This window comes from Candoia aspera, chromosome 3 (assembly GCF_035149785.1).
Source record: "Candoia aspera isolate rCanAsp1 chromosome 3, rCanAsp1.hap2, whole genome shotgun sequence".
Classification (NCBI taxonomy): domain Eukaryota; kingdom Metazoa; phylum Chordata; class Lepidosauria; order Squamata; family Boidae; genus Candoia; species Candoia aspera.
Window position 1 is genome coordinate 167,793,771 of NC_086155.1, and position 25,051 is coordinate 167,818,821.

General features: G+C 36.2%; 1 protein-coding gene across 1 annotated transcript in view; it reads left to right on the plus strand.

The window, feature by feature from the left end:
- The window catches only part of LOC134494223 (chloride channel protein C-like), an 89,107-nt gene extending 64,275 nt beyond the window's left edge, over window positions 1-24,832 (plus strand). The window contains exons 14-16 of the mRNA XM_063299271.1: window positions 19,584-19,671; window positions 21,029-21,124; window positions 24,381-24,832. Coding sequence (XP_063155341.1) covers window positions 19,584-19,671; window positions 21,029-21,124; window positions 24,381-24,611 — 415 coding nt within the window. The 3' untranslated portion in view covers window positions 24,612-24,832. The remainder of the gene's footprint in view (window positions 1-19,583; window positions 19,672-21,028; window positions 21,125-24,380) is intronic.
- Window positions 24,833-25,051: the final 219 nt, after the last annotated feature.

Here is a 25,051-nt window from a genome sequence, read left to right on the forward strand (position 1 = left end):
TAATTCTGGAGCTTGCCAAACAGAGCAAAATGCAAAGCAGTGGCTCAAGAAGATGGAAAGAACATTGCAGAACAAGACATACAGTATTTGTGTGCATACTCAGTCCAAGGATGTGTTCTGAAGAGCATGTTCTTTTGTACACCTATCTCTTATTTCCCCCTTCTTGATTTCAGCAGTTAAATTAGAAGGAGGAAAAAGTTTCTTGTTAGCATTGTTGTTGTTTATTCGTTTAGTCGCTTCCGACTCTTCGTGACTTCATGGACCAGCCCACGCCAGAGCTTCCTGTCGGTTGCCAACACCCCCAGCTCCCCCAGGGACGAGTCCGTCACCTCTAGAATATCATCCATCCACCTTGCCCTTGGTCAGCCCCTCTTCAATAGTTAGCATTGCTAAACAACAATTGGAAAACTTTTCTAATCCATTATAAATAATTTAGAAATGTATTACAACATCCTGATCCTGCCCACCTCCACTTGTAGAAATACAAAGTAGCTATAACACTTGGGGTTCAGGTCACCTTTAAACCAATCAGAGATCTGGGATTTTGCAACAAAAATGGATTTTTTTATCCTGGCAGGACATTGCTGGTACTATGATTGCTATTTGGATGGAAGCTAATCTAAGAGCTACTGGTAAGCACTACAACTGCTTACTGAGGAGTAGGAACGTAAAAGAATTTTACCTTTTCAGGAATGGATTGATTGTTGTTGTTGTTCTGGTTATTTTTTGCCCCCAGCAGATCCATAGCAAGATGAAGCCAAGTAGGATGAAACACAAGTTAGTGAGTAAATAAAATTTATTGTTGTAACCACATAGGAATGCAATAAAATACAATAAAATATAAAAACAATAAAACAATAAAATACTGAAATTATAAAATAAAGTAATACAAGAAACATTAGATATAAAAAGGTTACAACAAAATAAAGCCAAAGCTACAACTAAGAACTTAAGTATTTCTTAAGTTTAAATGAGAGCAGAGCAAAAGTAGCAGCTTGGTTGCTAACAGTTGGAACACATCTGCAAGAAGATAGATCAGTTTTTCACAGTCAGAGCCCTTGCGTTCATCTGCCGTTAATAATTTGGCCCTGATCTCATTGTAAATGGGGCAGTGGAGGACATAATGGACAACATCCTCCACTTGACCAACACCACAGTGACAGAGGAGTTGTTTGGCAGGGAGCTTACACAGCCGCCCTTCGAGATACGTGGTCTGCAGGCGAAGGAATGTTAAAGCCCTTCTCAGTAACACACTGGGTATGTGAACCAGGTACTGGAAGAGGCTTCTATGTTTGTTATAATGATATTACCAGGATGAAAATGTGGGTATTTGTACGACAGTTGTATCTTTATTAGCATCCCTTTCAAAAAGCCAATCTCTAATATTTTCTCTGTTCCAAGATCTAAATTCTCCCAAAGTCGGTAGAGAGAAACACAAGTTAAATGTCGTAGGATGAAATGCAAGCTAAGTCCACAGGAAAAAAAATCTGTTTCCCTTCTGAAAATGTATGAAGTCGTCACAGCTCATGACTTTTCCTTTCCCTTTTATTTTTCCTTCATAGCAAAAATTCTTTACATCAGGGGCTGCCAAATATGTGTTCCAGGAGCTGCCTTTGACCCAGTAGTGTAGGTGGGCCCAGACATTTTAGCCTTCCTTTTCAGATTTTTAACTGGGGGGAATTTAAATAATTAAATCAAGTGCTTAAGTTCCTTAAAACCCACCCACTTTTGGACATCGCGTGCATAGCCTGCTATGCCCCTCAGGCTAATGGAAGTTACACATTCTTTCTATACATGCTCAGGGTTGCACAGGCCTTTCTTCAGACACTCTACTCTTTTGCAACACTACTGTGACAGATCAAATGATCATACATGGTCCTTCAGGAAGCTGATGAAGGAGTAGCAGCTTTTGAGGAAACTCTTGCACTGCTATGAATGTGTGGGGCATTTTGGCTGCCCCAAAGCAGAGTAGTGAACTTCTAAAGGAACTACATATCTCTTTCACAAATTATTCCTAATAACCTGAAGGTGATGGTTAAAAAGATCAAATTATTCACATCATTTGAGTGTTTTAAATAAATGCAATGTTATTTATTAAAATAAGAACTGTTTGATTTAAATTCAAGCTATCAGAGTTTTATCTATACACCGTATATAATTTTTGCACATAGCTATGTTAAGGAAATATAAAAAAATTCTAACAGCTATTTCATGCACAACAGTCCATCAATCAAGTTACCTTACTCTTAGTACCATATTCCAATTTTTTTATATTCATATTTTATAAAATCACATATTTACTTTATATGTGGACATGGGGTGAGGTGCACTTAGTTCCCACTGAAATTATTATACTTAAATCATGATTAACTTAGCCTATTGATCTGAATGGGACAGGTTCAGTTGACTTAGTTTGGATCCAACCCAATGTCTGAAGAGGCCAGCTGACATTTCTAAAATGCTTTGACTTTTGTCTTACTGTTGCACCCATTAAGTGTTATTAATAAATGTCACAGAGCTACACTTCTGATAGTTTGTAAACTATAGAGTCTGCATCAGGTTGAATTTGTTACATTAAATAAGCTTAACCCACTCATTTATTTCCCAGCTGCCTGCTGCAATAAAACAAGAACTGATGCTAATAAATGATTGAGCCAAAATGATTGTGTCATTCTTTCCCTCTTAAGTTGTCCATAGCATTTTGAACTCTATAATGTATGACAGTGGTAGAGTTCAGATATTTGGATTTGATATTTATACAAATATCTAATAAATTTTAAGTCATCTAGAATAAAAAGCCAAAGGTACATCTCACATGTGAAATAGTAAAGGATTAAGAAGTAGAGATTTTAAGATATCTAAACTGGTGTAATAATTCTTTCTATATAGAAGCTGGGAGCGATAGTTTTCTGGGAGGGAACAATGGGCTTTTTCATACTGTAAAACATACAGTTTCCAGAATTTTTTTTAAAGGAAGACATCACTGATGGGCTGATTTGGTTCACAGTCTATGTATGAAGTATACAGCCACACAATCTCTATCTTCCCCAGCTTGCCTAATACCCCAATTTACCAATCTAAGGCTTTCCAATATTCTCAAATCAGAATACTCTTCTTTAAATCCTTGTTACTTAGCCTCCTGCATGGGACTTCCTCTGAAATTTTGAAATTACTTTTCAGGAGATTAAAGACATATTTCTTTTGCCTAGGGCCTTAACTGAAAAGGGGCATAAGAGTTCCTTAATTTGAATGAATTAAGGGAGGAAGAGAGGTTCTTTTTTATTCTGTCTATCTATCTGTCTGTCTACCTATCTATCTATCCATCCATCTATTTATCAAATTTTTATCACCTCCCATCTCCTCCGCAAAGGAGGGACTCTTTAACTCCACCCCACAGTCATGGGAGAAAAGATAGTGGGACCCTGTATTTTCTATCCATGTTTGTGAAAGTGGCTTAGAGAGAACAACTTTGAAAAGATACACTGCAGAAAGGGAAGGAATTAAAAAACCTTTTCCCCCTCTTTGCTTCAAATGATCTAGCCTCTGAGGCTATTTTTAGTACAAGGAAAATAAAATAAAACCTAGTTCCTGCCAGTCAGCAGGATCAATGAATCTGCAGTGGCCAATAACACACTTGTGCTCTTCCAGCAATCTGATCTGGTGCCACTGAAATACAAACAGACGCGTTTTGGTAGCAGAGTTTTGGGTCACTTTTCATGTAATTTGGCAGGAGGTTAGAGATGGGTATGGTTGCTGGGGACCCTCAAAAAAGGCAGCTGTGTTTTCCTGGTGATATCATTGGATGTCACAATGCTGAGTTGCAACCTGAACATCTCAGTTACAACCTGTGATTCTTACTATAGAACAAGAATAGGCAACATTTTGGTGGCTGAAGGACACATGCTTAACATTTTCAGTGACAGATAGCAAACAGGTTGCTATGCTGAACATGTGTACATGGCTGAGTTTTGGGAAAAGTTCTGGTATTTTCATGGTTCATTAATTGTGATCTTAATACTTTAGGACTTATAATATACTTCTGTTCCCAGATATAATATACTAATATACTTATAATATACTAGAAACTAGAAATCACAAATTGCACATAAAACTGCTGCTTTTGCATTTCCCATGCAAAAAGCTTGGGCCTTGCAACCTTCCTGAGACATTTGGATGGATTTTTGTTGCTCAAGTGATTTTAGTAGAGTTTTTGTAGCAAATTTATGGAATGAATGATAGATACTTATGAAGAAAAGTTGCCATATTTTTTATGTCCAGCTGAATAATGAAATAGTGTGTTACTCACCAAGCAGTGCTGTTAGTAGATTTGCCAAGATGCAGCCTAGTTTATTTGTTAAGAGGCAACATTTTAAAAATGGCTTAAACTTCCCGCACTGAAAATAATTTAATTGAAAATGCCTGCAGTTCATTTATGGCAGATCTGAAGAGGATGTAGAAAGTACTGGGTTCTCCCAAACACAGCTTCAGAAAAATACAATGAATTACTACTTTAGCCAACTTTCCAAACATTTCAGTGTTCAAAGTGACAGACAATATTCTTGTGTGTAACTATTGTGGACAAAAAAGATATTTCTTGTTTTCTTCAGTTGTTACATCAGTTGGAGACCACTATGTTTAGAAGTTTATTTTAATGAAGTTAGAACTATTTGCTATAATGGTCTACTGGTTTATTTCAGGATCAAACAAAAGGAAGAAACAATGTAAGTCTGACTTAAGTTCTCTCTGCCTATATTGTTTATTCAATGGCTGTTCTAGGAATTATTGTGGCATAGCCACAAGGCAGATGTGGAAATGGCATAAAATACCTTGTAAGCATGCATGTTAAAGGAAATAGGGGCAAATGGATTTCAGTGAAGAAGAGAAATTAAGCAGAGAGGTTGCAAGGTGAAATCCACAGATATGTAGTCAATTGACAATATTTTATACTTTGAAAAAGGGAAATATTATTATGACAATTATGGATCAATAACCCCAAATAACACTTGATGTAGGCAGTTTGGTTTTTTTTTCCTGTGCAAGTCAGAGACATTTCCCTACTATTCCTGTACAGTAAATATAGCCTTAAGTTATAATTACAGATTCACAGAGTTGGAAGGAGCCATTTAGGTCATCAAATCCAACTTGTTACTCAGCACAGATAGATATCCATATTAAAGCATTCTTGAAAAATGGCTTTCTAGCACATCCAGTGCACAAGGCTCCAGGTCACATGATCAGGAATCCAGTGGTGACTAGGTTTCAACCTTACACTTCACAGCTGTACTTGTATACCAGGGCTGTACAGACCTTCAGATACAAAGGAAAAGACGTCATCTGGAGCATATAGGAACATGCATGTAGCACCTGTCTACAACTCCCTAAAGTAGCTGCAACCTATCCCACAATGGTGTAACTGCTCTCTGCAGATATAGTGCACTCCTAGGAAATGACATGTGTGGTTAATGAGTTGCAGATAAATGCTACATATGCACCCCTTCATCTCCTTTGAATGTGAAGCATTGCATAACCTTCTTGTATATGAACTTCTATTAAATATACATAAATTGTGGCAGGGGCTGCCACTGCAATGCTGCTTATACCCACCATGCATTTTTACTCAGTGTACTCACAATGATGGTGAGATTCTGCCTTTTCTTAAAAAAGAATTGTAGTAATTTTGTTGAACATTACAATTAAAAGATAAGAACTAATACAAACTAAAAACAAGAAAAGAATAAAAATAAAAATAAAAAGTAGAAAGTGCAGAAAAGAAAGAAAAAAGAAAAACAGAAAAGAAAGAAAAAAATAAGAATATAGTAAAGAGAAAAAAAGAAATACAATACATAAAGAAATGACTTCCCCCTTCATAACAACAAGTATAAACAATTTTAACTTTTCACCTTCTCTTAAAATACAACAAATGGTATCTTCTTCCCATATCTCATCTTTTGCTGTTGTTTATTCGTTTAGTCGCTTCCAACTCTTCGTGACTTCATGGACCAGCCCACGCCAGAGCTTCCTGTCGGTCGTCAACACCCCCAGCTCCCCCAGGGACGAGTCCGTCACCTCTAGAATATCATCCATCCATCTTTCCCTTGGTCGGCCCCTCTTCCTTTTGCCCTCCACTCTCCCTAGCATCAGCATCTTCTCCAGGGTGTCCTGTCTTCTCATTATGTGGCCAAAGTATTTCAGTTTTGCCTTTAATATCATTCCCTCAAGTGAGCAGTCTGGCTTTATTTCCTGCAGCATGGACTGGTTTGATCTTCTTGCAGTCCAAGGCACTCTCAGAATTTTCCTCCAACACCACAGTTCAAAAGCATTGATCTTCCTTCGCTCAGCCTTCCTTTTGGTCCAGCTCTCGCAGCCATATGTTACTACGGGGAACACCATTGCTTTAACTATGTGGGCCTTTGTTGTCAGTGTGATGTCTCTGCTCTTAACTATTTTATCGAGATTTGTCATTGCTCTTCTCCCAAGGATTAAGAGTCTTCTGATTTCCTGACTGCAGTCAGCATCTGCAGTAATCTTTGCACCTCGGAATACAAAGTCTTTCACTGCTTCTACATTTTCTCCCTCTATTTGCCAGTTATCAATCAAGCTGGTTGCCATAATCTTGCTTTTTTTGAGGTTTAGCTGCAAGCCAGCTTTTGCACTTTCTTCTTTCACCTTCATCAGAAGGCTCCTCAGTTCCTCTTCACTTTCAGCCATCAAAGTGGTATCATCTGCATATCTGAGATTGTTAATGTTTCTTCCAGAGATTTTAACTCCAGCCTTGGATTCCTCAAGCCCAGCTTGTCACATGATGTGTTCTGCATACAAGTTGAATAGGTAGGGTGAGAGAATACAGCGCTGCCGTACTCCTTTCCCAATCTTAAACCAGTCCGTTGTTCTGTGGTCTGTTCTTACTGTTGCTACTTGGTTGTTATACAGATTCTTCAGGAGGCATACAAGATGACTTGGTATTCCCATACCACTAAGAACTTGCCACAATTTGTTATGGTCCACACAGTCAAAGGCTTTAGAATAGTTAATAAAACAGAAATAGATGTTTTTCTGAAACTCCCTGGCTTTTTCCATTATCCAGTGGATATTGGCAATTTGGTCTCTAGTTCCTCTGCCTTTTCTAAACCCGGCTTGTACATCTGGTAATTCTCGCTCCATGAACTGCTGAAGTCTACCTTGCAGGATCTTGAGCATTACCTTACTGGCATGTGAAATGAATGCCACTGTTCGATAGTTTGAACATTCTTTAGTGTTCCCCTTTTTTGGTATGGGGATATAAGTTGATTTTTTCCAATCTGATGGCCATTCTTGTGTTTTCCAAATTTGCTGGCATATAGCATGCATTACCTTGACAGCATCATCTTGCAAGATTTTGAACAGTTCAGCTGGGATGCCATCATCTCCTGCTGCCTTGTTATTAGCAATGCTTCTTAAGGCCCACTCAACCTCACTCTTCAGGATGTCTGGCTCTAGCTCACTGACCACACCGTCAAAGCTATCCCCGATATTGTTATCCTTCCTATACAGGTCTTCTGTATATTCTTGCCACCTTTTCTTGATCTCTTCTTCTTCTGTTAGGTCCTTGCCATCTTTGTTTTTGATCATACCCATTTTGGCCTGGAATTTACCTCCAATGTTTCTAATTTTCTGGAAGAGGTCTCTTGTCCTTCCTATTCTATTGTCTTCTTCCACTTCCGTGCATTGCTTGTTTAAAAATAATTCCTTATCTCTTCTGGCTAACCTCTGGAATTTTGCATTTAATTGAGCATATCTCCCCCCATCACTGTTGCCTTTTGCTTTCCTTCTTTCTTGGGCTACTTCTAGTGTCTCAGCAGACAGCCATTTTGCCTTCTTGGTTTTCTCTTTCTTTGGGATGTATTTTGTTGCCGCCTCCTGAACAATGTTGCGAACCTCTGTCCAGAGTTCTTCCGGGACCCTATCTACTAAGTCCAGTCCCTTAAATCTATTCTTCACTTCCACTGCATATTCCTTAGGAATATTAATGAGCTCATATCTAGCCGACCTGTGGGTCTTCCCTAATCTCATCTTTTATCTATAAACATATATTTAAAGCCTTGTTATTCAGTCCTGGTCAGCAAAAGTCCATTAAGGGTTACCAGAGTTAACCAAATATCTATTTTAACCTTGATCAAATAAGCCAACTTTATATTCCTTCCCTTTACTTTGAACAATCTTAAACCTTAATCCCCTCAAATAATACCCTAGAATTTGATTTCTTCTCATTTTTTATTTGACCTTTCTCACAAACGTCTTCAAAACTTTAACAGGTCTCCTTGTAAATCCAATATAAGAAAGTTATCCAGGTCACTATTTTGGTCTGTTAAGACATCAACCAATTTCATTTGTATATCCAGTGTAGCATCTCCTTCCACATTGTTCCCATAGCCCATAATTTTAAAATCCACTTTCAAATCAGTCTCAAACCTATCTGGCAAAACTTGCTCCTCTTCCATATCATCTTCCAAACACAGTCTGTCTATAAGGGCAGACACTCTTAAAATTAACTTCTGGGTCCATTGTTCACAAATATCCTTCAACACGTCCAGTGTTAAAGTATTTTGCTCCATTCTTTATTAGAAAGTCAAATTTAAGTGTTCTTCTCCTTTTATTGTAATCTTTAGTTCCTTCTGGTTCACTTTAGTGTCCAACCTTCAAAATCCCGTCTTATCATATTTTATTTAAGTATTCAAAGGAACAGCATTTCTCATGGGAAGGATTCTTATAATTAGTTTCAAAATCTTATTTCAAATCCATCTTGTCCCTTAGTCCATTTGTAGCTTTCCAAAATCAATGTTCTAATCATCCTTTTGCTGTTTATTCCACACAAACACACACACACACACATATATCTGTCCTTAAATTTGTATTTAAAACTTCTTTTGCTAAGTATTGAAGGAAACTCACTGGTGTAGTTAAAACTTGCTGTTATGAAGATTCCTAATATCCAAAAAGCGATTTCCAAAGCCGATTAAGAAAGGAAGTATGCAAACCCAGTGTCCTTTGAAAAGGTGCTGACCATGGTTTGGGCAAAGACAGCAATCCCTCATCTCCCAGAGCTCTAAACCCATCGGAGACCACTGTTTTACAGTCTCCTCATGAGTAGCAACTGTCTGGAGCACTTGTGGGCAATCCCAAATCCTCGTCTGGAGAGGAATCCCAAAGAGCTGGTCCCTTTGCTGGCTCTTCATTTTGTCGTGGTCATCAGCTCTGCTCTCAGTGGAGCCATCTTCAGTTTGCCATTTCTTTCCCAGAAGTCCATTGGGATTCTTCCTTTTCCATTTTGCCAAGCCACAGCATAGATGGGAAAACAGAGGTCACCAAGAAGGGGTACAGTTATGTAGCCTGAAACTGCATAAAGGCATCAATACAGCTGAAGCTACAAATTCTGATTACGTGAATTGGAGCCCTATGAAGGTGTGATGGTTTGTGCATTGTGATCTATTCCATCTTTCATGTCATTGCTTATAAATACTGCAGTAAACTTTGCCACCACAATTCTGCTGTCTGTCCACACATACAAACAAGGCTTGTTGCAGGGGGTTTTAAATTGGCTTGTTATACATGTTTAAAGATTCCTACTTATCCTTGACCTAATTTTTGAAATCCTATTTAATTCCAAAACAAATTCTATTTTAGCTGTGGAAAGACCAGGGAAATAAGCAGTTGCTGAATAAGAATTTACTGTTGTCTAAGGAATTATCCAAGTTTCCTAATATATTGTTTTTAGAGCCTCCTTATTTGGTCAGATGATAAATTGTTTCTTTGTGCTGGGAAAACACTGTTTAAACAGCATGCCTGGCTAATTACTTCAGTCTTTGGCAAGTACACCCCAAGAGCACATGTACAAGCAGATCCCCTGGGCAAGGAAAATACAATCAAACTTGAACTTCCTGAATCTGTTAAAGTCGTTTCAGAAAGGGAATATATTTCTATTAAAATATTTTGGATTTATTGAGCTTCCTTCTTTCTCTCACCTGTCTCCCAAACTTCACTGAACAAATGAGGTGTTCTTTTATCTTTGACTAAATCCATTCAAGGCATTTTGCCTTGTATGGAAGGTACTTTACTCCATGAGCCAGACTAGTAAGTTCACTCCTAGAACTTGCCTACAAACCTTTACTGCATTCAGTGATAAAATCTCAGGAGCGAAGCTAAACCTGAGGTTGACCTAGGACTGTCTGAAGCTCTGTCACCCTTTTCTGGACCGTGTAAGATCAAATGGGGACAGCTGCTCCAAGCTGATGGAGAACCTGCTTGTTTAGAGAGAAATGTCTGTCCCACAGAGATTCCTGTTTCAAACAGCTGCCACTGAGCTACCTTTTTACTTTTTCTGATTAGGTCTGGCGTACCTGTTCTTGATTGTCCCAGACAGAAGCCTGAGAAGTGGAGTTCCACGCAGAAGCATTAGGAAAGAGACAGAAACCACAAAGGCAGCTGTTATTATCCTGCTCCTTGCTTGGGTTAGCACATCATACCACAACTGCCAAAAGCTGTATCCCCAGATGAAGGTCCTTAGCAAAGAGTGCTGGGCAGTGAGACATAAATTTAACATAACTGAAAAAAACCTGATGCAGGATGTTATTTAACATAGACACCATAATACCTATAATGTAGAGTATTGGAAAAGATTTCTCTGCTGTGTGTAGTCACTCAGCCCACCTAAACTGTGCATTTGGTAGCTATAATTGACCTGAAAGAGCTATCTTTACCCTTGTTTCAAATCAACACTTGCCACTTGATGACCCATTAGAATCCTGGTGAGACATTGTTCTACTTTTTTGCTAGTTTTCAGGAGGATTTCTTTCTTGCTGTAGATTTCTGACTATTCCCTGTTTCTGTGACTGTGTTTTTCTTGTCTGCACTTACCCAGGAATAGGTAGAACTTGGCCATTTATGTGGCCTTGCTCTAGCAGTCTGGGGCCAAGCTTTTTCTGGTTTTATCCCTGTTTCTGTGATCTTTTTTAATCAAATCTCTCTCTGACCCATGGGCAGATCTTTTAGCACATCTGTGTGGGTTGCTTACAGAGCATGTTCATAACAAAGACAAAGCTCTTTCTGAGATGTTTTGGCCCAAAGTGGGCAACAGCTTTGTTCCTAATGTATCTGAAATCATCCTCAAATCTCTTACTCAGTTTCACTCTTTCTTTACCTCTTTGCAACCCTTCTTTTCTTTTAAGCTAAGACACAATTCACCAACAGGGGACTAGACTTTGTAATACCTCTAATATCTCTGCCTTGTTAATTCTCCTCTTACATTCCCCTATATTCCACAGCATCCCAGTTGCTTAGAATGAATCTCCTTTAGCCATCTTTGCTTGGTTTGCTAATGGTCTTAGCCAGATGCATATGATTACTGCCTATATTCTTAAATCTGAAAAAAAAATTACTTGGAACCATATTCAACTAATTTGCTCATATTGCTTCCACTGAACTGTGTGCAGTATTCTTTCAATCTGAGATTAGGAAATAATAGTGTTTTTGACTGCCTTTCAATAGAAGAAAACATTTAACATATACCCAGCAGCTTTCAGTAAGAACAACTTTACATTTACAAAGCAGAATAGAAGAAAGGTAATTCATTGGAAACCATACTGATGGCTATGAATGGCAGTTTGGCCACAATACTATTATTTTCATTACTTCAGCAAGTTCTCATTTTCTGGAGGTCCTTGAAATTTCAGTGGTAACAAAAATCATTATACAGACTAACCATTTGGTAAAACAGAAGACATTTCTAGAAACTTACCCAACGGAAAAAAAAAATGCTGGCATTTGCATAAGTACCAGGTATTTCTTTTTCTAATTTTTGGATGGGTTTAACAACATTATTTATGCTATCTGCAGTTGTTCATCCTTTTAAAAATGAAATAGAAGAAGCTCCCTCCCCTATCCTGGAATAAAAAAACACATCTTAGGCCATAAATGTTGAGATATTGTTATAATAATTACAGGATTCATTCATTCTTCCTTTCCTTTAACAGCAAGGAAGATATTTTGTCAGAATATAATATATTAATAAATATATGATTAATATGATTAATAAATATCAATAAATACCTATTCTATTCATTCTGACAAAAGATGTTTGAGGCTTAGCTTTCTTTGCAAAATCAGAGTTACTCTATCAAAATGTAGTCCATCAAACTATATGGTATCAAATTTCTAATGTGTGAATTCCAGCAACTCTCTTGGAGTTTTTATGTTACAGATCTGACAAAGAAAAAATTAAGTGCTGTATCCAGTGTTCCTGGAAAAGGTTCTCTGCTACAGAGAACACATTAGCAATGAGAAAAAAGTCTGCTAAATTTCTTGAAGCTATATAAAATGTAATAAAATATTTAATACAAACCTAGAATTAACCTTTACCTGAGCTGGTGCCACTACTTAGGGTTTAATTCATAACCACATCTACCTCTTCTCCGTAACAGTGAAATGGTAAAGCTTCTTTGATCACAGTTTGCATTCCTAGTTTGGAGAAATCATTCCACCCATACCCTGTTGACTCAGATGCAACAGAATATTTAACTAAAAATAGGAAGTCTGGAGGTGAGAGAGGAGGGCCAGAAATATGAGGGAGAGAACTTGATCTTCCACTTGATGGTTTAAAAAATTACCTGATTGTAGCCATGATTCTGAACTAGTTCCCTGGTAAATTGCTAAAAAATCATCTGTGTTAGTGATGGCAGAGCAGCTGTGTTTAGTAGCAATAATGACACTATTGCTGAGAGAAACATTTTCACAATGATGCATGGGAATACTAAATCCAAACTACATTGTTTAGCTAAAACATGCTTTCACTTCAGTAAAGTGCAGTGTTGCATAGCTGAAAGTAAATTGAAGACATTGTAGTTTAGAAAATATGACAAAGTTGAAAACTTAAAGCTGCATTATCCTTTGAGACAGAAACAACTGATTTATGTCTATATATTTACTGGCTAGTTTTTTTAGTGTTTTTGTTTTTTGTTTCATTGACAAAGAGAATAAAAAATTTACTAAGCCAAAATGGCATGGGACTGATTTGTTTCAGAAGCATAAAGTTATGTTTTGAATATGTGCTGCTTGAGAAAAAAATAGAGTTGATATGTAGGTCACAGTTCTTATTACAACTGCTAATGTTATACAATCTCATAAAGTACTTCTTCCTTTAAAAACAGTTATTGATCTTCACATGTTTTAGAAAAAGAGAGGCTTTCATGTTTGGTAACTTAAGTAGTACAGTAATTTTGCAGTTAACAGAATGTTAATAAGGGAGAGATTTCTGACCATTCTTCACCTCTTATTTAAGTAATGAAGATCCTATAAATATTGGTGGCACTGTGATAATGCATTAAACTGACTGAGTCCCCTGTAGAAAATGGTCCTGTTTTAGCAGGAAAATACAACTACTTTCAAGTCCACTCTGCATAATAACTGTTCTAAAGATAAACAGATGAACAATCCAAAACCAAATAAATAAATAATGCATGAATTTTTCATTTGTTCAACACAGTTCTCACAATCTCCTCTAATTCTTCTCTGGGTTATTTTAGCTGCTGAGTATAGAAGTACAAGAGACCTAGTGGAAACATTTACTTGTATTGTTATTTCTACATATAATTTTTACTGCATCAATGCCATAGGCCTATCATGAATAGGTTTGGGACATAATTAACATCTGACAAGACTTTGTATTTAAAGCAATACTTTGGAATATATACAGTCCTCTGTAGTACAATCTCATAGAGGAATGCTTATTTTACTGTACATATTTTAAGACAACAAAACCCAGTAAGTATTACTTTCCAATTTCCCTGCTTTAGAAAGCAATGATGCCATAGTTTTATTAAGTTTCTAAGTGTATCATCACGGACTCCTTCATTTAGAAAACTGTTTCATCTCCTACATAAGAAATGCCACTTCTTTGCCATACATAGAATTAAACCAGGTTAATAGGAAGCATGGGATGCAGGGGTAGGAAAATGTTTTTTGAACAATAGGAGGCATTGCATTGCTTACAGATTTTCAGGAGAATAGGGATGGAGGGTGGAGGGTGGAGGGAGGGAAATTAGATTGGTGATACCAAAACATGTCTCCTTTGTTGAGTCCATGATGAAGCAATACTAACTAGTGCTAGAAAGTGTAGTATATACTGTTTACCAAAGCACTGTGTTAAAAAAGCAGCAGTAATGTTCTTGACCTGCTGCAAAAAAACAGAAGGCAGAAAGTTACAAAGAAATGAACTTACAAAAGAAGATAAATAGGAGTAGGAAAAAAAATGACCCATGATCAACAACTCTCAGTGCTATACTATGGCCTGGACTCCTACATTTGTTGATATGCATTTGAACATTTGCCTACAAAACTGATGAAGTTAAAAAGTAATGATTTTTTTCTTAGTTCTAAACAGATTTTTCTTAGTTCTTAATCTAAATAGAAATAAGCTGAGAAACACACCCACCCACAGGTATCCATGCATAAGTTTGTTTGTTTGTTTTATTTTATGTAGGTTTCTTTACCACTCATTGGGACAAATATTTGGGTAAAGATTTTACATAAGGGTAAAGGGTGATTTTAAAAACTATTTTAAATGTAAAGAGCTCACGTTTTTACATGAGCAGCTATGCATAGGTACATTCTTCAGAACAAGGTAAAAATATGTAGAATGTGAATTAAAATTCTGAAAGGTGAATTAAAAACACATGTAGCTGAATTGCAGCCTGTGGAGGGTTTTGAAACAAGAGCGGTTTGCTGTCAGGGACATGAAGAAAAAGATTGCATATATAGAAATATTGATCCTATACAGTATTTGTCTTATAGCTTAAGTATGTAGTGGAATCATCTGAAACTGAATGTTAGTTGGACTATTTAAAAACATTTTTAAATGATTCATTTTATTAAAATTCTCTTAAACATTGATATACATTTCATCTCCAATCCTTTCCTTATATTTATGACCATCCAGGTAGAATAAAAAGTAAAAGTAAATAAGGAATTTCATCACTAAATTTAGATACAACATTCCTCAGCTGTCTAAAACTAACTTCAGCATACCTGGGGCAATTTTGCCCCCCAAATTATGCAATCATTGTTACTGTTGTAATTGCTACTTCTATACCAGCCCACCTAAACAATTTATTCAGAGTTGTATGTCAAAAGGGTAGCTATACAAATAAAATCAATCAATACAAATAAAATCAACCACTCAGTCAGTCAGTCAGTCAATCAATCTGATGTCTGGTTCTGAATGCCTACTTAGAGCATTGGAAGGGACAAAATCTTGCCTGTACTTGAGTGTGGGCAACAGGACGTTGTTGTTTATTTATTCGTTTAGTCACTTCTGACTCTTCGTGACTTCATGGACCAGCCCACGCCAGAGCTTCCTGTCAGTCGTCAACACCCCCAGCTCCCCCAGGGATGAGTCCGTCACCTCTAGAATATCATCCATCCACCTTGCCCTTGGTCGGCCCCTCTTCCTTTTGCCCTCCACTCTCCCTAGCATCAGCATCTTCTCCAGGGTGTCCTGTCTTCTCATTATGTGGCTAAAGTATTTCAGTTTTGCCTTTAATATTCCCTCAAGTGAGCAGTCTGGCTTTATTTCCTGGAGGATGGACTGGTTTGATCTTCTTGCAGTCCAAGGCACTCTCAGAACTTTCCTCCAACACCACATTTCCAAAGCATCGATCTTCCTTCTCTCAGCCTTCCTTATGCTCCAGCTCTCACAGCCATATGTTACTACGGGGAACACCATTGCTTTAACTATGCGGACCTTTGTTGTCAGTATGTCTCTGCTCTTAACTATTTTATTGAGATTTGTCATTGCTTTTCTCCCAAGGATTAAGCGTCTCCCAAGGATTAAGTGGGCAACAGGTCACCAAGATTTTATTTGGAGACTAGAATGAAAATACAACACAAGTGCAATTAATGAATATGAGGTGACTTTTAAGGCATTGTTATTCTTATAGGTAAAGGTGGGTAAATACCTTCCAGATGTTTTGGACCCTAATCACTGTCATTGGCCATGATTGCTGGGATTGAAGTCTGAGACTGAAACATAAAATATCTGGAGGGCATCAGATTGTCTATGCCTCACTTATGGGGTAGAAGATGTGGTCTATCTGCCTGTTTCCAGGTTCCTCCACCATTTCTGCTGAGCATGTGTGAGACTAGAAGCTAACATCCCAACACCCTCTCTAGGCTGAAAAGAAAGTAGAAAAACTGGCTAGCAGTTTGCCCTCTTCCTCCTATCCTCACAATCCACTTATTTATCTCCTATCAATAAAACACAAGATTTTTGGAAACTAGTTGGGGGAAGACATGGAGGGTGGGATATAATTGAATGAATATCTGAAGGAATGAAATCCTGGCACTGTCTGTCAAGAAAAAGGAAGCATTGTGAAATTGCCATATATTTGAATGTTAGAATGAATGTTATGGTTTCCTGAAGAAAGATTGTACTTGAAAAGATTGAAAAGAAATGAGGAAATATCATTGGGCTATCTACAGAACATTATTGTTGCAATCTGGGTGACCAGTAAATTTTGTGCAAATTGGGCATTCTGTTTATGCAGTAAAATGGTTGTTCAGAGACTCTTACTTTGTATATATTTTGTACTTTGTTAGGAAAGATTTTCTAACTTTTATGTCACTTTTGCAATGTGTAACATGTTACATATTCTCAGATAAATGGATTTTTGCACAAGGGTTGGTGCAAAAAACATTTCCCTACTGATAGATTCAGCATAAGGAACAGGGAAGGTTAGTATCTAATGTGTGGAGTGGTAGTGTGCTATTCTAATTATGTATGTGATGTTTGTTTTGTATTAGCTATACCATGAAATGAAAATGCTAAAAGACTTTGCCAGACTATCTTGTAAAATATACTTTTCCTAAAGAGATTTCTTCCTTTCTAAATAAATAAAGAGGAGAAGAACAATTGCCAGTTCAATATCTGATCTCTAGAACTTCCTGTTAAGGCCAAAATATAGTGAAAGAAACACTGTCAGGCTGTTGTTTTACAGACTTGATGATGTGATAGGAAAGATATATGTAACATCAAAGAACAAGCTTGTTATATTTCTGAAGCATGACTTCAGTGAGTCTCAGTTTTTTTTTTAAATATGGCAAGTGTAATAGTCTTTGTTGGAGTTTCATTACTTGTGTTCTAAAACTTTCCTTCAATAGGTGTACATATGTCTTTTTCATTATACAGATTTTTTTTTTCAAAGTCTGACTCCTCAGTGACTCCCTGCTGGGTTTATTTCAGAATGCTGAATAATTTGGAATCTGCTAGCAAAACTCTTGTGCTAAACCAATGTTTCTGTTCTTTACCATTCTACTAAATGGGACATATATTTTATCCCTACAAAAACACCACTATAAGCTTCTATTAGTATAAACACCAACTACCACAGTTTAAAAAATATTTACTTGCTTGGATATAATAAATTGTAATCCTCAGTTTGAATATAATTTTAAGGTATCCATTTCTCTTTTATTTATCATTCATGCATGGAACAAATGAAGGAATGAAATGAAGTGAAGGAGCTCCTGTACCCAAGGCGTCTGTGGGGGAGGGGGGTCAAGGGAGGGGCAAATGACAAAGAGCAGTGACATGATGCAAGCTCTGCTCCTTTTTGAATCTATGTCAGGATATTACACACAAAACCCAAAGAGGCAAAGCTTCCGTGGTGATGGTACAATGCTGTTTTCCTTATTTTGATGAAATTACTTGATCCTTTGGATTTATTTATTTATTTATGCACTTGCAATTTATGCCTTTACCTGTCCAGCTACACATTGTAAGTTAATACAATGAGACTGCAGGTTGATTGTTTTGTGTGAACACAAGCAATATTGAAGAAGCATCTAAGTCAGTGATCTAAGTAGATTGAACGATGTCTTGAAAAAATATAACTAAATGGAAAGTTACTTATTAACAATACCTTACATGGTCAAGTGAAAAGAATGCCAATATTAAATGTTTAGCCCAGTTGTAAAACTGACATTATAATGAACTATCTTATAGGATTACCATGAGAATAAATATTGTAAAGACTTTTCTGCATTTACAAGTAAATAACATTTTCTCTTGGCCCCTGACTATTTTGTTTAGCTAAACTAATGGATCTACTTATTGAAACTCCAACTGAGCGAGCTGGAAAGTAACTGCATACAACCTTGCTCATTTTGTGTTTAGATTGTTGGTCTGTTCTTCAGTAAAGCATATGATATACCCGTTAACCCACTCATATTTCCCAATGAGAGAATTTATTTCAAGCCAATTCAATATAATAGCTGTTGAAAGTTGAATCAGACTACAGAGGTACGTGTTCTTGCACAGCTGCTGTTTAAACAATAATACTGTTGTTTAATACAAAGTATTATGAAAGATGGGTCTCTCTAAGAAAATAAGAACCACAACAAATATTTAATTTTTATTACAGCAAATTTTTATTTCTACAAATAAATAACAGTTATGATAAATGCAGATAATGTTTAAGAGGATGCTTCAATGCTCTTTCTGTATGTAAAATTAATATTATCTATTAATAATGTCATAATATTATTCCCATGCATAAGGGTCATGTGCAATTAACAGATTTCAAAACAAGTAACAAAGGCTAGAGGTCCATAAGTTTTTTGTAGCATCTAGAATAATTCAATCATTGCTGTGTGGAATTATCAGTAGAGTAATCACAACAGATTTTATATCTTCTCAAGCATGTCTGGATTATGCTAGAAGTTGCCTTAAATCACTAGTGGGGATCTAAATTAGTGGAAACTCTGCAAGGCCACTTTAGACAGGCCAGTTTCTAACAGAAATATCTACCCTGTTTGGTGGACTGCCTATATTGGCCATCCCCCAACTGGGGTCTTTTAGACATGTTGGGCTTTTTAAATTGCTACTGGCAATGTTTTCCAACAAACATATCTAGAGGGAACCAAGTTGGGATCACATCATATATACATACTGTATATATCAATAGGTTGAAAATTGAAGAGCTGTCTGATTTGCCACACGTATATGCTGTGGACATAAGAAGAAGCTTTCTAGATCAGATCAAAGTTTTATCTAGTACAGTCTATCCTACTCAACATGGCTAATCCCCTACTGTTATCTTATACTTATCAGGGAAACAAATATTGAAAAATAGTTTTCAGTGTTCTCTGATGTTTTAAATATGCTTTATTTTTTATATTAAACTAATCAGCAGAATAAAAATATATATACATCTATGTAACAGTATTAAAAAGTCTGTTAAAAAATAAACATTGAGATAAATATGAAAATCCCATCTTCCCATCTCTCAGGGAAGTAAACAAGTGTGCAAGTGCAAAACTGAATCATCATTGCTACTATTCTGATGCAGAGATTATCTACCCTGGGTCCAGAAGTGGCTTTGGACTATGGGTCCCATAACCAGCTGGCATGACCAAATATGATAAGGACATCGACCCTAAATCCAAAATACCGAAGTCCACAAATTAAAAATTTTACTGATTAAAAAACAAGCCAAATCAGTCTGCTGATTCAGACATGGTTTTTCATCTAGTGATATATGTATTTTCTATGAAACTAGGCCTGAGCTCTGTGTGCTACTGGAAAATGAGACCATTTTTGAAATGGAAGACACTGAATCCCATCCACCTCTTCTGTCCTATCAGGAGGTAATATTTTCTTTCTCATTTAATTGTCTCTCATATGAAACTTTATTCAGGGGTAAGAAGTTCACTATGGAAACAATATTTTAGGATTTGAAATAAATAATAGCAAACACTATGAGCTGATATATGGCCTTCCTTCCTTCCTCCCCCCGCCCCTCACCCAAATTAGGCTACTTTACATTTAGAAAGTCCCGATTTGGCACCCAGCATTTTCTTCTGCAAGGGGTACTGACAGCTTTGTTTTGCCAAAGCTGTTTCTAATTAGTAAAATAATAGGATAGAGCTTCAGTGTGCCTCAAGCTCTGCATAACAAAATTTAGTTCCTGTTCTCACAAGAAGCTTGGAGACTATTTATATAGATGTGTGTAGTTCTATTGTCTAAATCACATGTTGGCTAGTGCCACTGACATCACTAAAGCCATACTGACATCTGTCCTCTGAAATCTTGCTGATTCTTAAAAATATAAAAAAGAATCCTGCCAGTTTACCTGCTCTTCTGCACAATGTGCCTCTTTTTAGTTCTTAAAAACTGCTTTATGTTGAATGGAGTACATTCCCTTTTATTTATTTATTTATTTATTAAATTTATATTACCGTCCATCTCCCCCAATGGGGGACTCTGGGCGGTTATAGCAGTTTATTTATTTATTTATTATTCACATTTCTATCACCGCCCATCTCCCCCTAAAAGGGGGACTCAGTTACTTTAAGAAAGACTAAATAGCTACCCCAACTTGCAAGAACAGAATTTTTCTTGAAGCAAGTTCCCTTATTTCTTTATTAGGCAAATGATTTTTGGCTACCAAACTATTCCTTCAAATATTACATCTGCCAACTGGATTATTTGATGAATGGCACTTATTTGTGCATGATTTTGCTAGTTCTATTTATTATTTGTTTTTATAATAAACTTGTAATAGAATATTGCTGTCTTTGTGAAGGCTTTGATTACAACAATTGCATAAAAAAAAGTATATATAAGTAATTATTGGCTTGTATTCTTTCCCAGAACCAAAGCAGGTCTTGATCTACTGGACCTTGCAGTTTTATTAATATAAAGTAATGAAACTTCTAATATATCTTGTTCTTTAAAAAAAGCACTCATTGCTTTTTTTAAAAAGTTACATAGGAAGATGATTTTCAGAGGGAGAAATTGCAACTAAATATTGAATTTTGTACAAGGATTTTCCACCATAGAATGAAAGAAAAAAAAAGATGACCACATTCTTCAGTGCTTGCAAGAGATTTTTTATTTTTCTTGCTATAAAGGCAACCTGGCTGCATTGTTCTACAGAGTTGGAGTGTTTGTGTGCTGTATAATTATACTGTATTATTCCAGTAATTATACTGTATATTCCAGATCAGAACTGAAAAATCGCCCAATCAGCAGTGGATGACTGCTACGTTGGCTTGCTATACTACAGACCCTCAGTATCACCAACTCTTCATCAATCTGGTAAGAGTGAAAGCAATTTTGAAAGCACACATTTCCTCTGCAAACAAAGTGTTTGTTATATTTTCTCTTCTGTTTATGACGGCTGTGTCAGTTACACTGATTTACATAAACACTGCCAATCCTGGGACTATATACTCTCAACAAAAGTAGCCGAGTACAAACAGCAATCCTGAGTTTTAATTCATATTATATAAACATAACAGATGTTGATACAATGAGCCAACAAAAAGAAGAAGAAGAAGAAGAAGAAAACAACCATTTCATGTAGGCCTGAAATTAAAATGTTCCAGATTATCAAAAAGTTGCAATGTTAATGAAACATATCCTTTAAAAGCCAATATTTGATTTCTGTGCAACCACGAAGAGGCAATATACTGCATCTATCTTTTCAGTTTTCTCTAACTATACCTCTAATAAGATAGTAATGAAAATAATGGGGCTGGTAAATGGAAAAAAGAATCATGCCAGTCTGCCTACCCCTCTGCATAATGTGCTACTGTTTTTTTAAATATAATTTTATTGAAGAATTTTTAACAAGATAAAAACAATACACATATTAGAAAAGAAACAAAGAAAATAAGAAAGAATAGGGAATTAGTAAGAAAGAAAGTAGAAAAAGATTATAAAGAAGTGGCTTCCAATCTTTTTGACAGTGGTTATAAATGCATTTATATTTTTCCCTCTCTCTTTAAGGTTACATCATAATTTCCTTCTTTCCATAAGCTATCCTCTCTATTCCTCCCATAAATCACAAGTTCATTTTTCTCTTTTTTCAGCAAAAAGTCCATAAGGGGTTTCCAGTCACTGATAAATGTAGTTATTGATCTTTCTGTAATCAAACAACTTAATTTTGCCATCTCTGCTAGTTTTGTCATCTTCACCAACCATTCCTCCATTGTGGGTATTTCAGAGTCTTTCCATTTTTGTGCAAATAATAGTCTTGCGGCAGTAATCATATATAAAAATAATCTTCCATGGCTCTTTTCTAATTGACTGTCCCTTAATCCCAGCAAAAAATGTTCTGGTTTCAGTTGAATGTTGATCTTTAAAATTCTTTGTATCATTATATGTATTTGGACCCAGAACTTTCTGGCTTTTCTACAAGTCCACCAGGCATGATAAAATGACCCTTCATGTTACCCACATTTCCAACATAAATTTGAAGTACCTTTATACATTCTAGACAATTTTTCTGGAGTCATATACCAACCGTACGGCATTTTATAAAAATTCTCTTTTAGGTTATAACATAATGTAAATTTCAGTATTTTTAACCACATATTTTCCCACGGTTCCACCAGTATATTGTGTCCAAAGTTCTTAGCCAAAATGTACTATTATTTTTAAAACTTTTATTAAAAAATGCTTTTCATTATACAGAGCTACAACAGTTTCAGCTACTTTTACAAAAAGCGAGTGGCTTCTCCATCTTTCAATAACAATAGCATATTACCTCTTTGCTCCTTTAAGAGATTCATTCTTAGAAATCCTGACAGGGTTAGAAAATGTAGGATCTTATAGGAAAAAATGGGTTCAGGGAATTAACTCATGATTCAATCTTTCAAACAATAACACAGAAAAAGTATGTTGTATTTTGGAAGACAACCTTGTTTTTGAGACAATTTTACAGTTACCGCAGTGGCAATGGCCATTATGGAACCAGTATGCCTTGCAACATGCATTTCTATACTTCTAAAAATATGCTTAGGCACCACCTTAAGGAGATCAGACCTTATGGTTCTCCAACTCTTGTGAGAAAAACAATCAATACAACCATGCAAATGCTCAGATTAGGGATCATGCAAGGCAAATTTATATACAGAAATTTTCTTGCAGATACTCAGATTAATAGATGGTATATTCATGAATGACGAGGGATGATTGGATTTATATCTTAACTACTATACTAGTATACTGAAGCAACACATTTCTATTCTGTTGTCTGCCTTCTGAATGGAAATGAATATACACCAGTGAGTGACACTATATTTTCTGTGAATGATGCTGTTTCATTTAAGAATAACTGTAATATTACCTTGTCTTTCTATAAGCATAGCTCCTGACATGGAAGTTCAAATAAGTTGTTTTTCATTTATGCTTTTTGTAAAATCTTGGAGTTATGATACAATATGATTTAGCATACAGTCCTGCATTTTTCAGGCAGTGGGCACCATGGCATGATACTGGAAAAGTGAAAAAATAAAATAATAAATTGAAATTAATTAATTAAATGGCCAAGATATCATTAGGTCTCTCTGAGAACACAGACAACTGTTTTCAACAACAATAACAGCAACAACAATAATTAAGCATTTGGAGGTCGGTGGGCCCCATTTATTGGGGCCATGAGTGTTGTGGCGAATGCCATGTTACCAACCCCCAGCATAGAATAAATGGCAGGTGATCACATTGTTGGATTCAAGTGGTGAAGGGCATTCTAGTATATTTATTTGTACCTTGAAAACAATTGGGAAATGATTACAGATGGTGAAACTCAAATGTACATTTTCAAGGCAGTCAGTAATTCATCAGGCTCCAGTAAGAATGTCCAAAGAGATTCTGAACTGCTTGTTAATGGTTTCTGAAATACAGTCAGACAATGGTACATTTATGCTGAACTTTCTGGTATGGCAGTTATGGGATACAGAATTTACTTTTCTGGACTACTTTATACATTGTGGTTCTCTGACCCTTAGTTTATCTTTTTGTACTTCATTATTAGAATATTTGTGACAAAACATACTTGCACTATACAAATAATATAATGTCTATTTTTCTATTCAACAATTGTCTATAGTTTGTGTATATGTACAGTATGTAGTATTTCTCTCTGTCTCTGTCTCTCAGTGTAGAATGATAATTATCTCTGGAATGATGCTTTATTTACTCTTAGATAAACCTGTAACTAAGAAGATTCCTTACCTATTTGGGGAATGAATATAATTTCCTTCTGCCTTTCTTACCCTAATAATTGATTATAAAATAGTAGAGGACATTATAAATGGCTTTGTACAAAAACCTAGTTCTGATATACTGTATCTTAGGATAAATAATATTATTTCCATGCAAAATCCTTACCCTTATATATCAATACCCTTACTTGCTCCGGGATCCATTCCAGTAATGTGTAACTTAATAGAAAATGAAACTTCATAATTGTTTTTTTATCATTTTAAACTACAAGTGAGATTTAAAAAAAAAATCTAACAAAGTTACCATCTTTTTCTCTTAACCTGTCCTTTACTTTATCTTTCAGGAGCCATACATAAACAAATCAGCAGTATCGGTTCAAGCTCATTTCTCACTGCAGCGCACATACATCATATTTCGGTCTCTGGGTCTTCGCCACTTGACAGTAGTTGATTTGCAGAATAAAGTTGTTGGCATAATCACTAGGAAAGATCTGATATCCTTCCACCTAGAAAAAAATCTGGGATCCCAGAAAACATCACACCAGCCTCACTCAGATGTTGAGCTTTTAGACTAGGAAATAATCCAAATGAAGATTGATCTGATTCTCAAACTTTATTGTATTCTTTTGGGGGGGAGGGGATTGGCAGACTCACATTTTTCATAATGAATGAAAGAAATGTATCAATTGTTTGACTATATTTGAAGATCTTAAATTATAGTTTATACATCTCAAATTATGACAGATGGCTCATGCTCAATTCCCATTGTGACTATATTGCAACAAATGAATGAATGAATGAATGAATTCATTCATTCTTTGGATTCATAGTCTGTGTTCATCACACAGTTGTTTTCATCTGAATCTGACAGAGAACATATTATTATTTTATACTAGGCGAGTCTGAAGCTGTATAAGCTGGTATAACAGGGGCCAGTGGTTCCCAGACTAGTGAGAACTGTTAAGTTAGCAAATCCCAGTTGCCTTCCGGGACTGAAGAGAATGGCCAAATATCC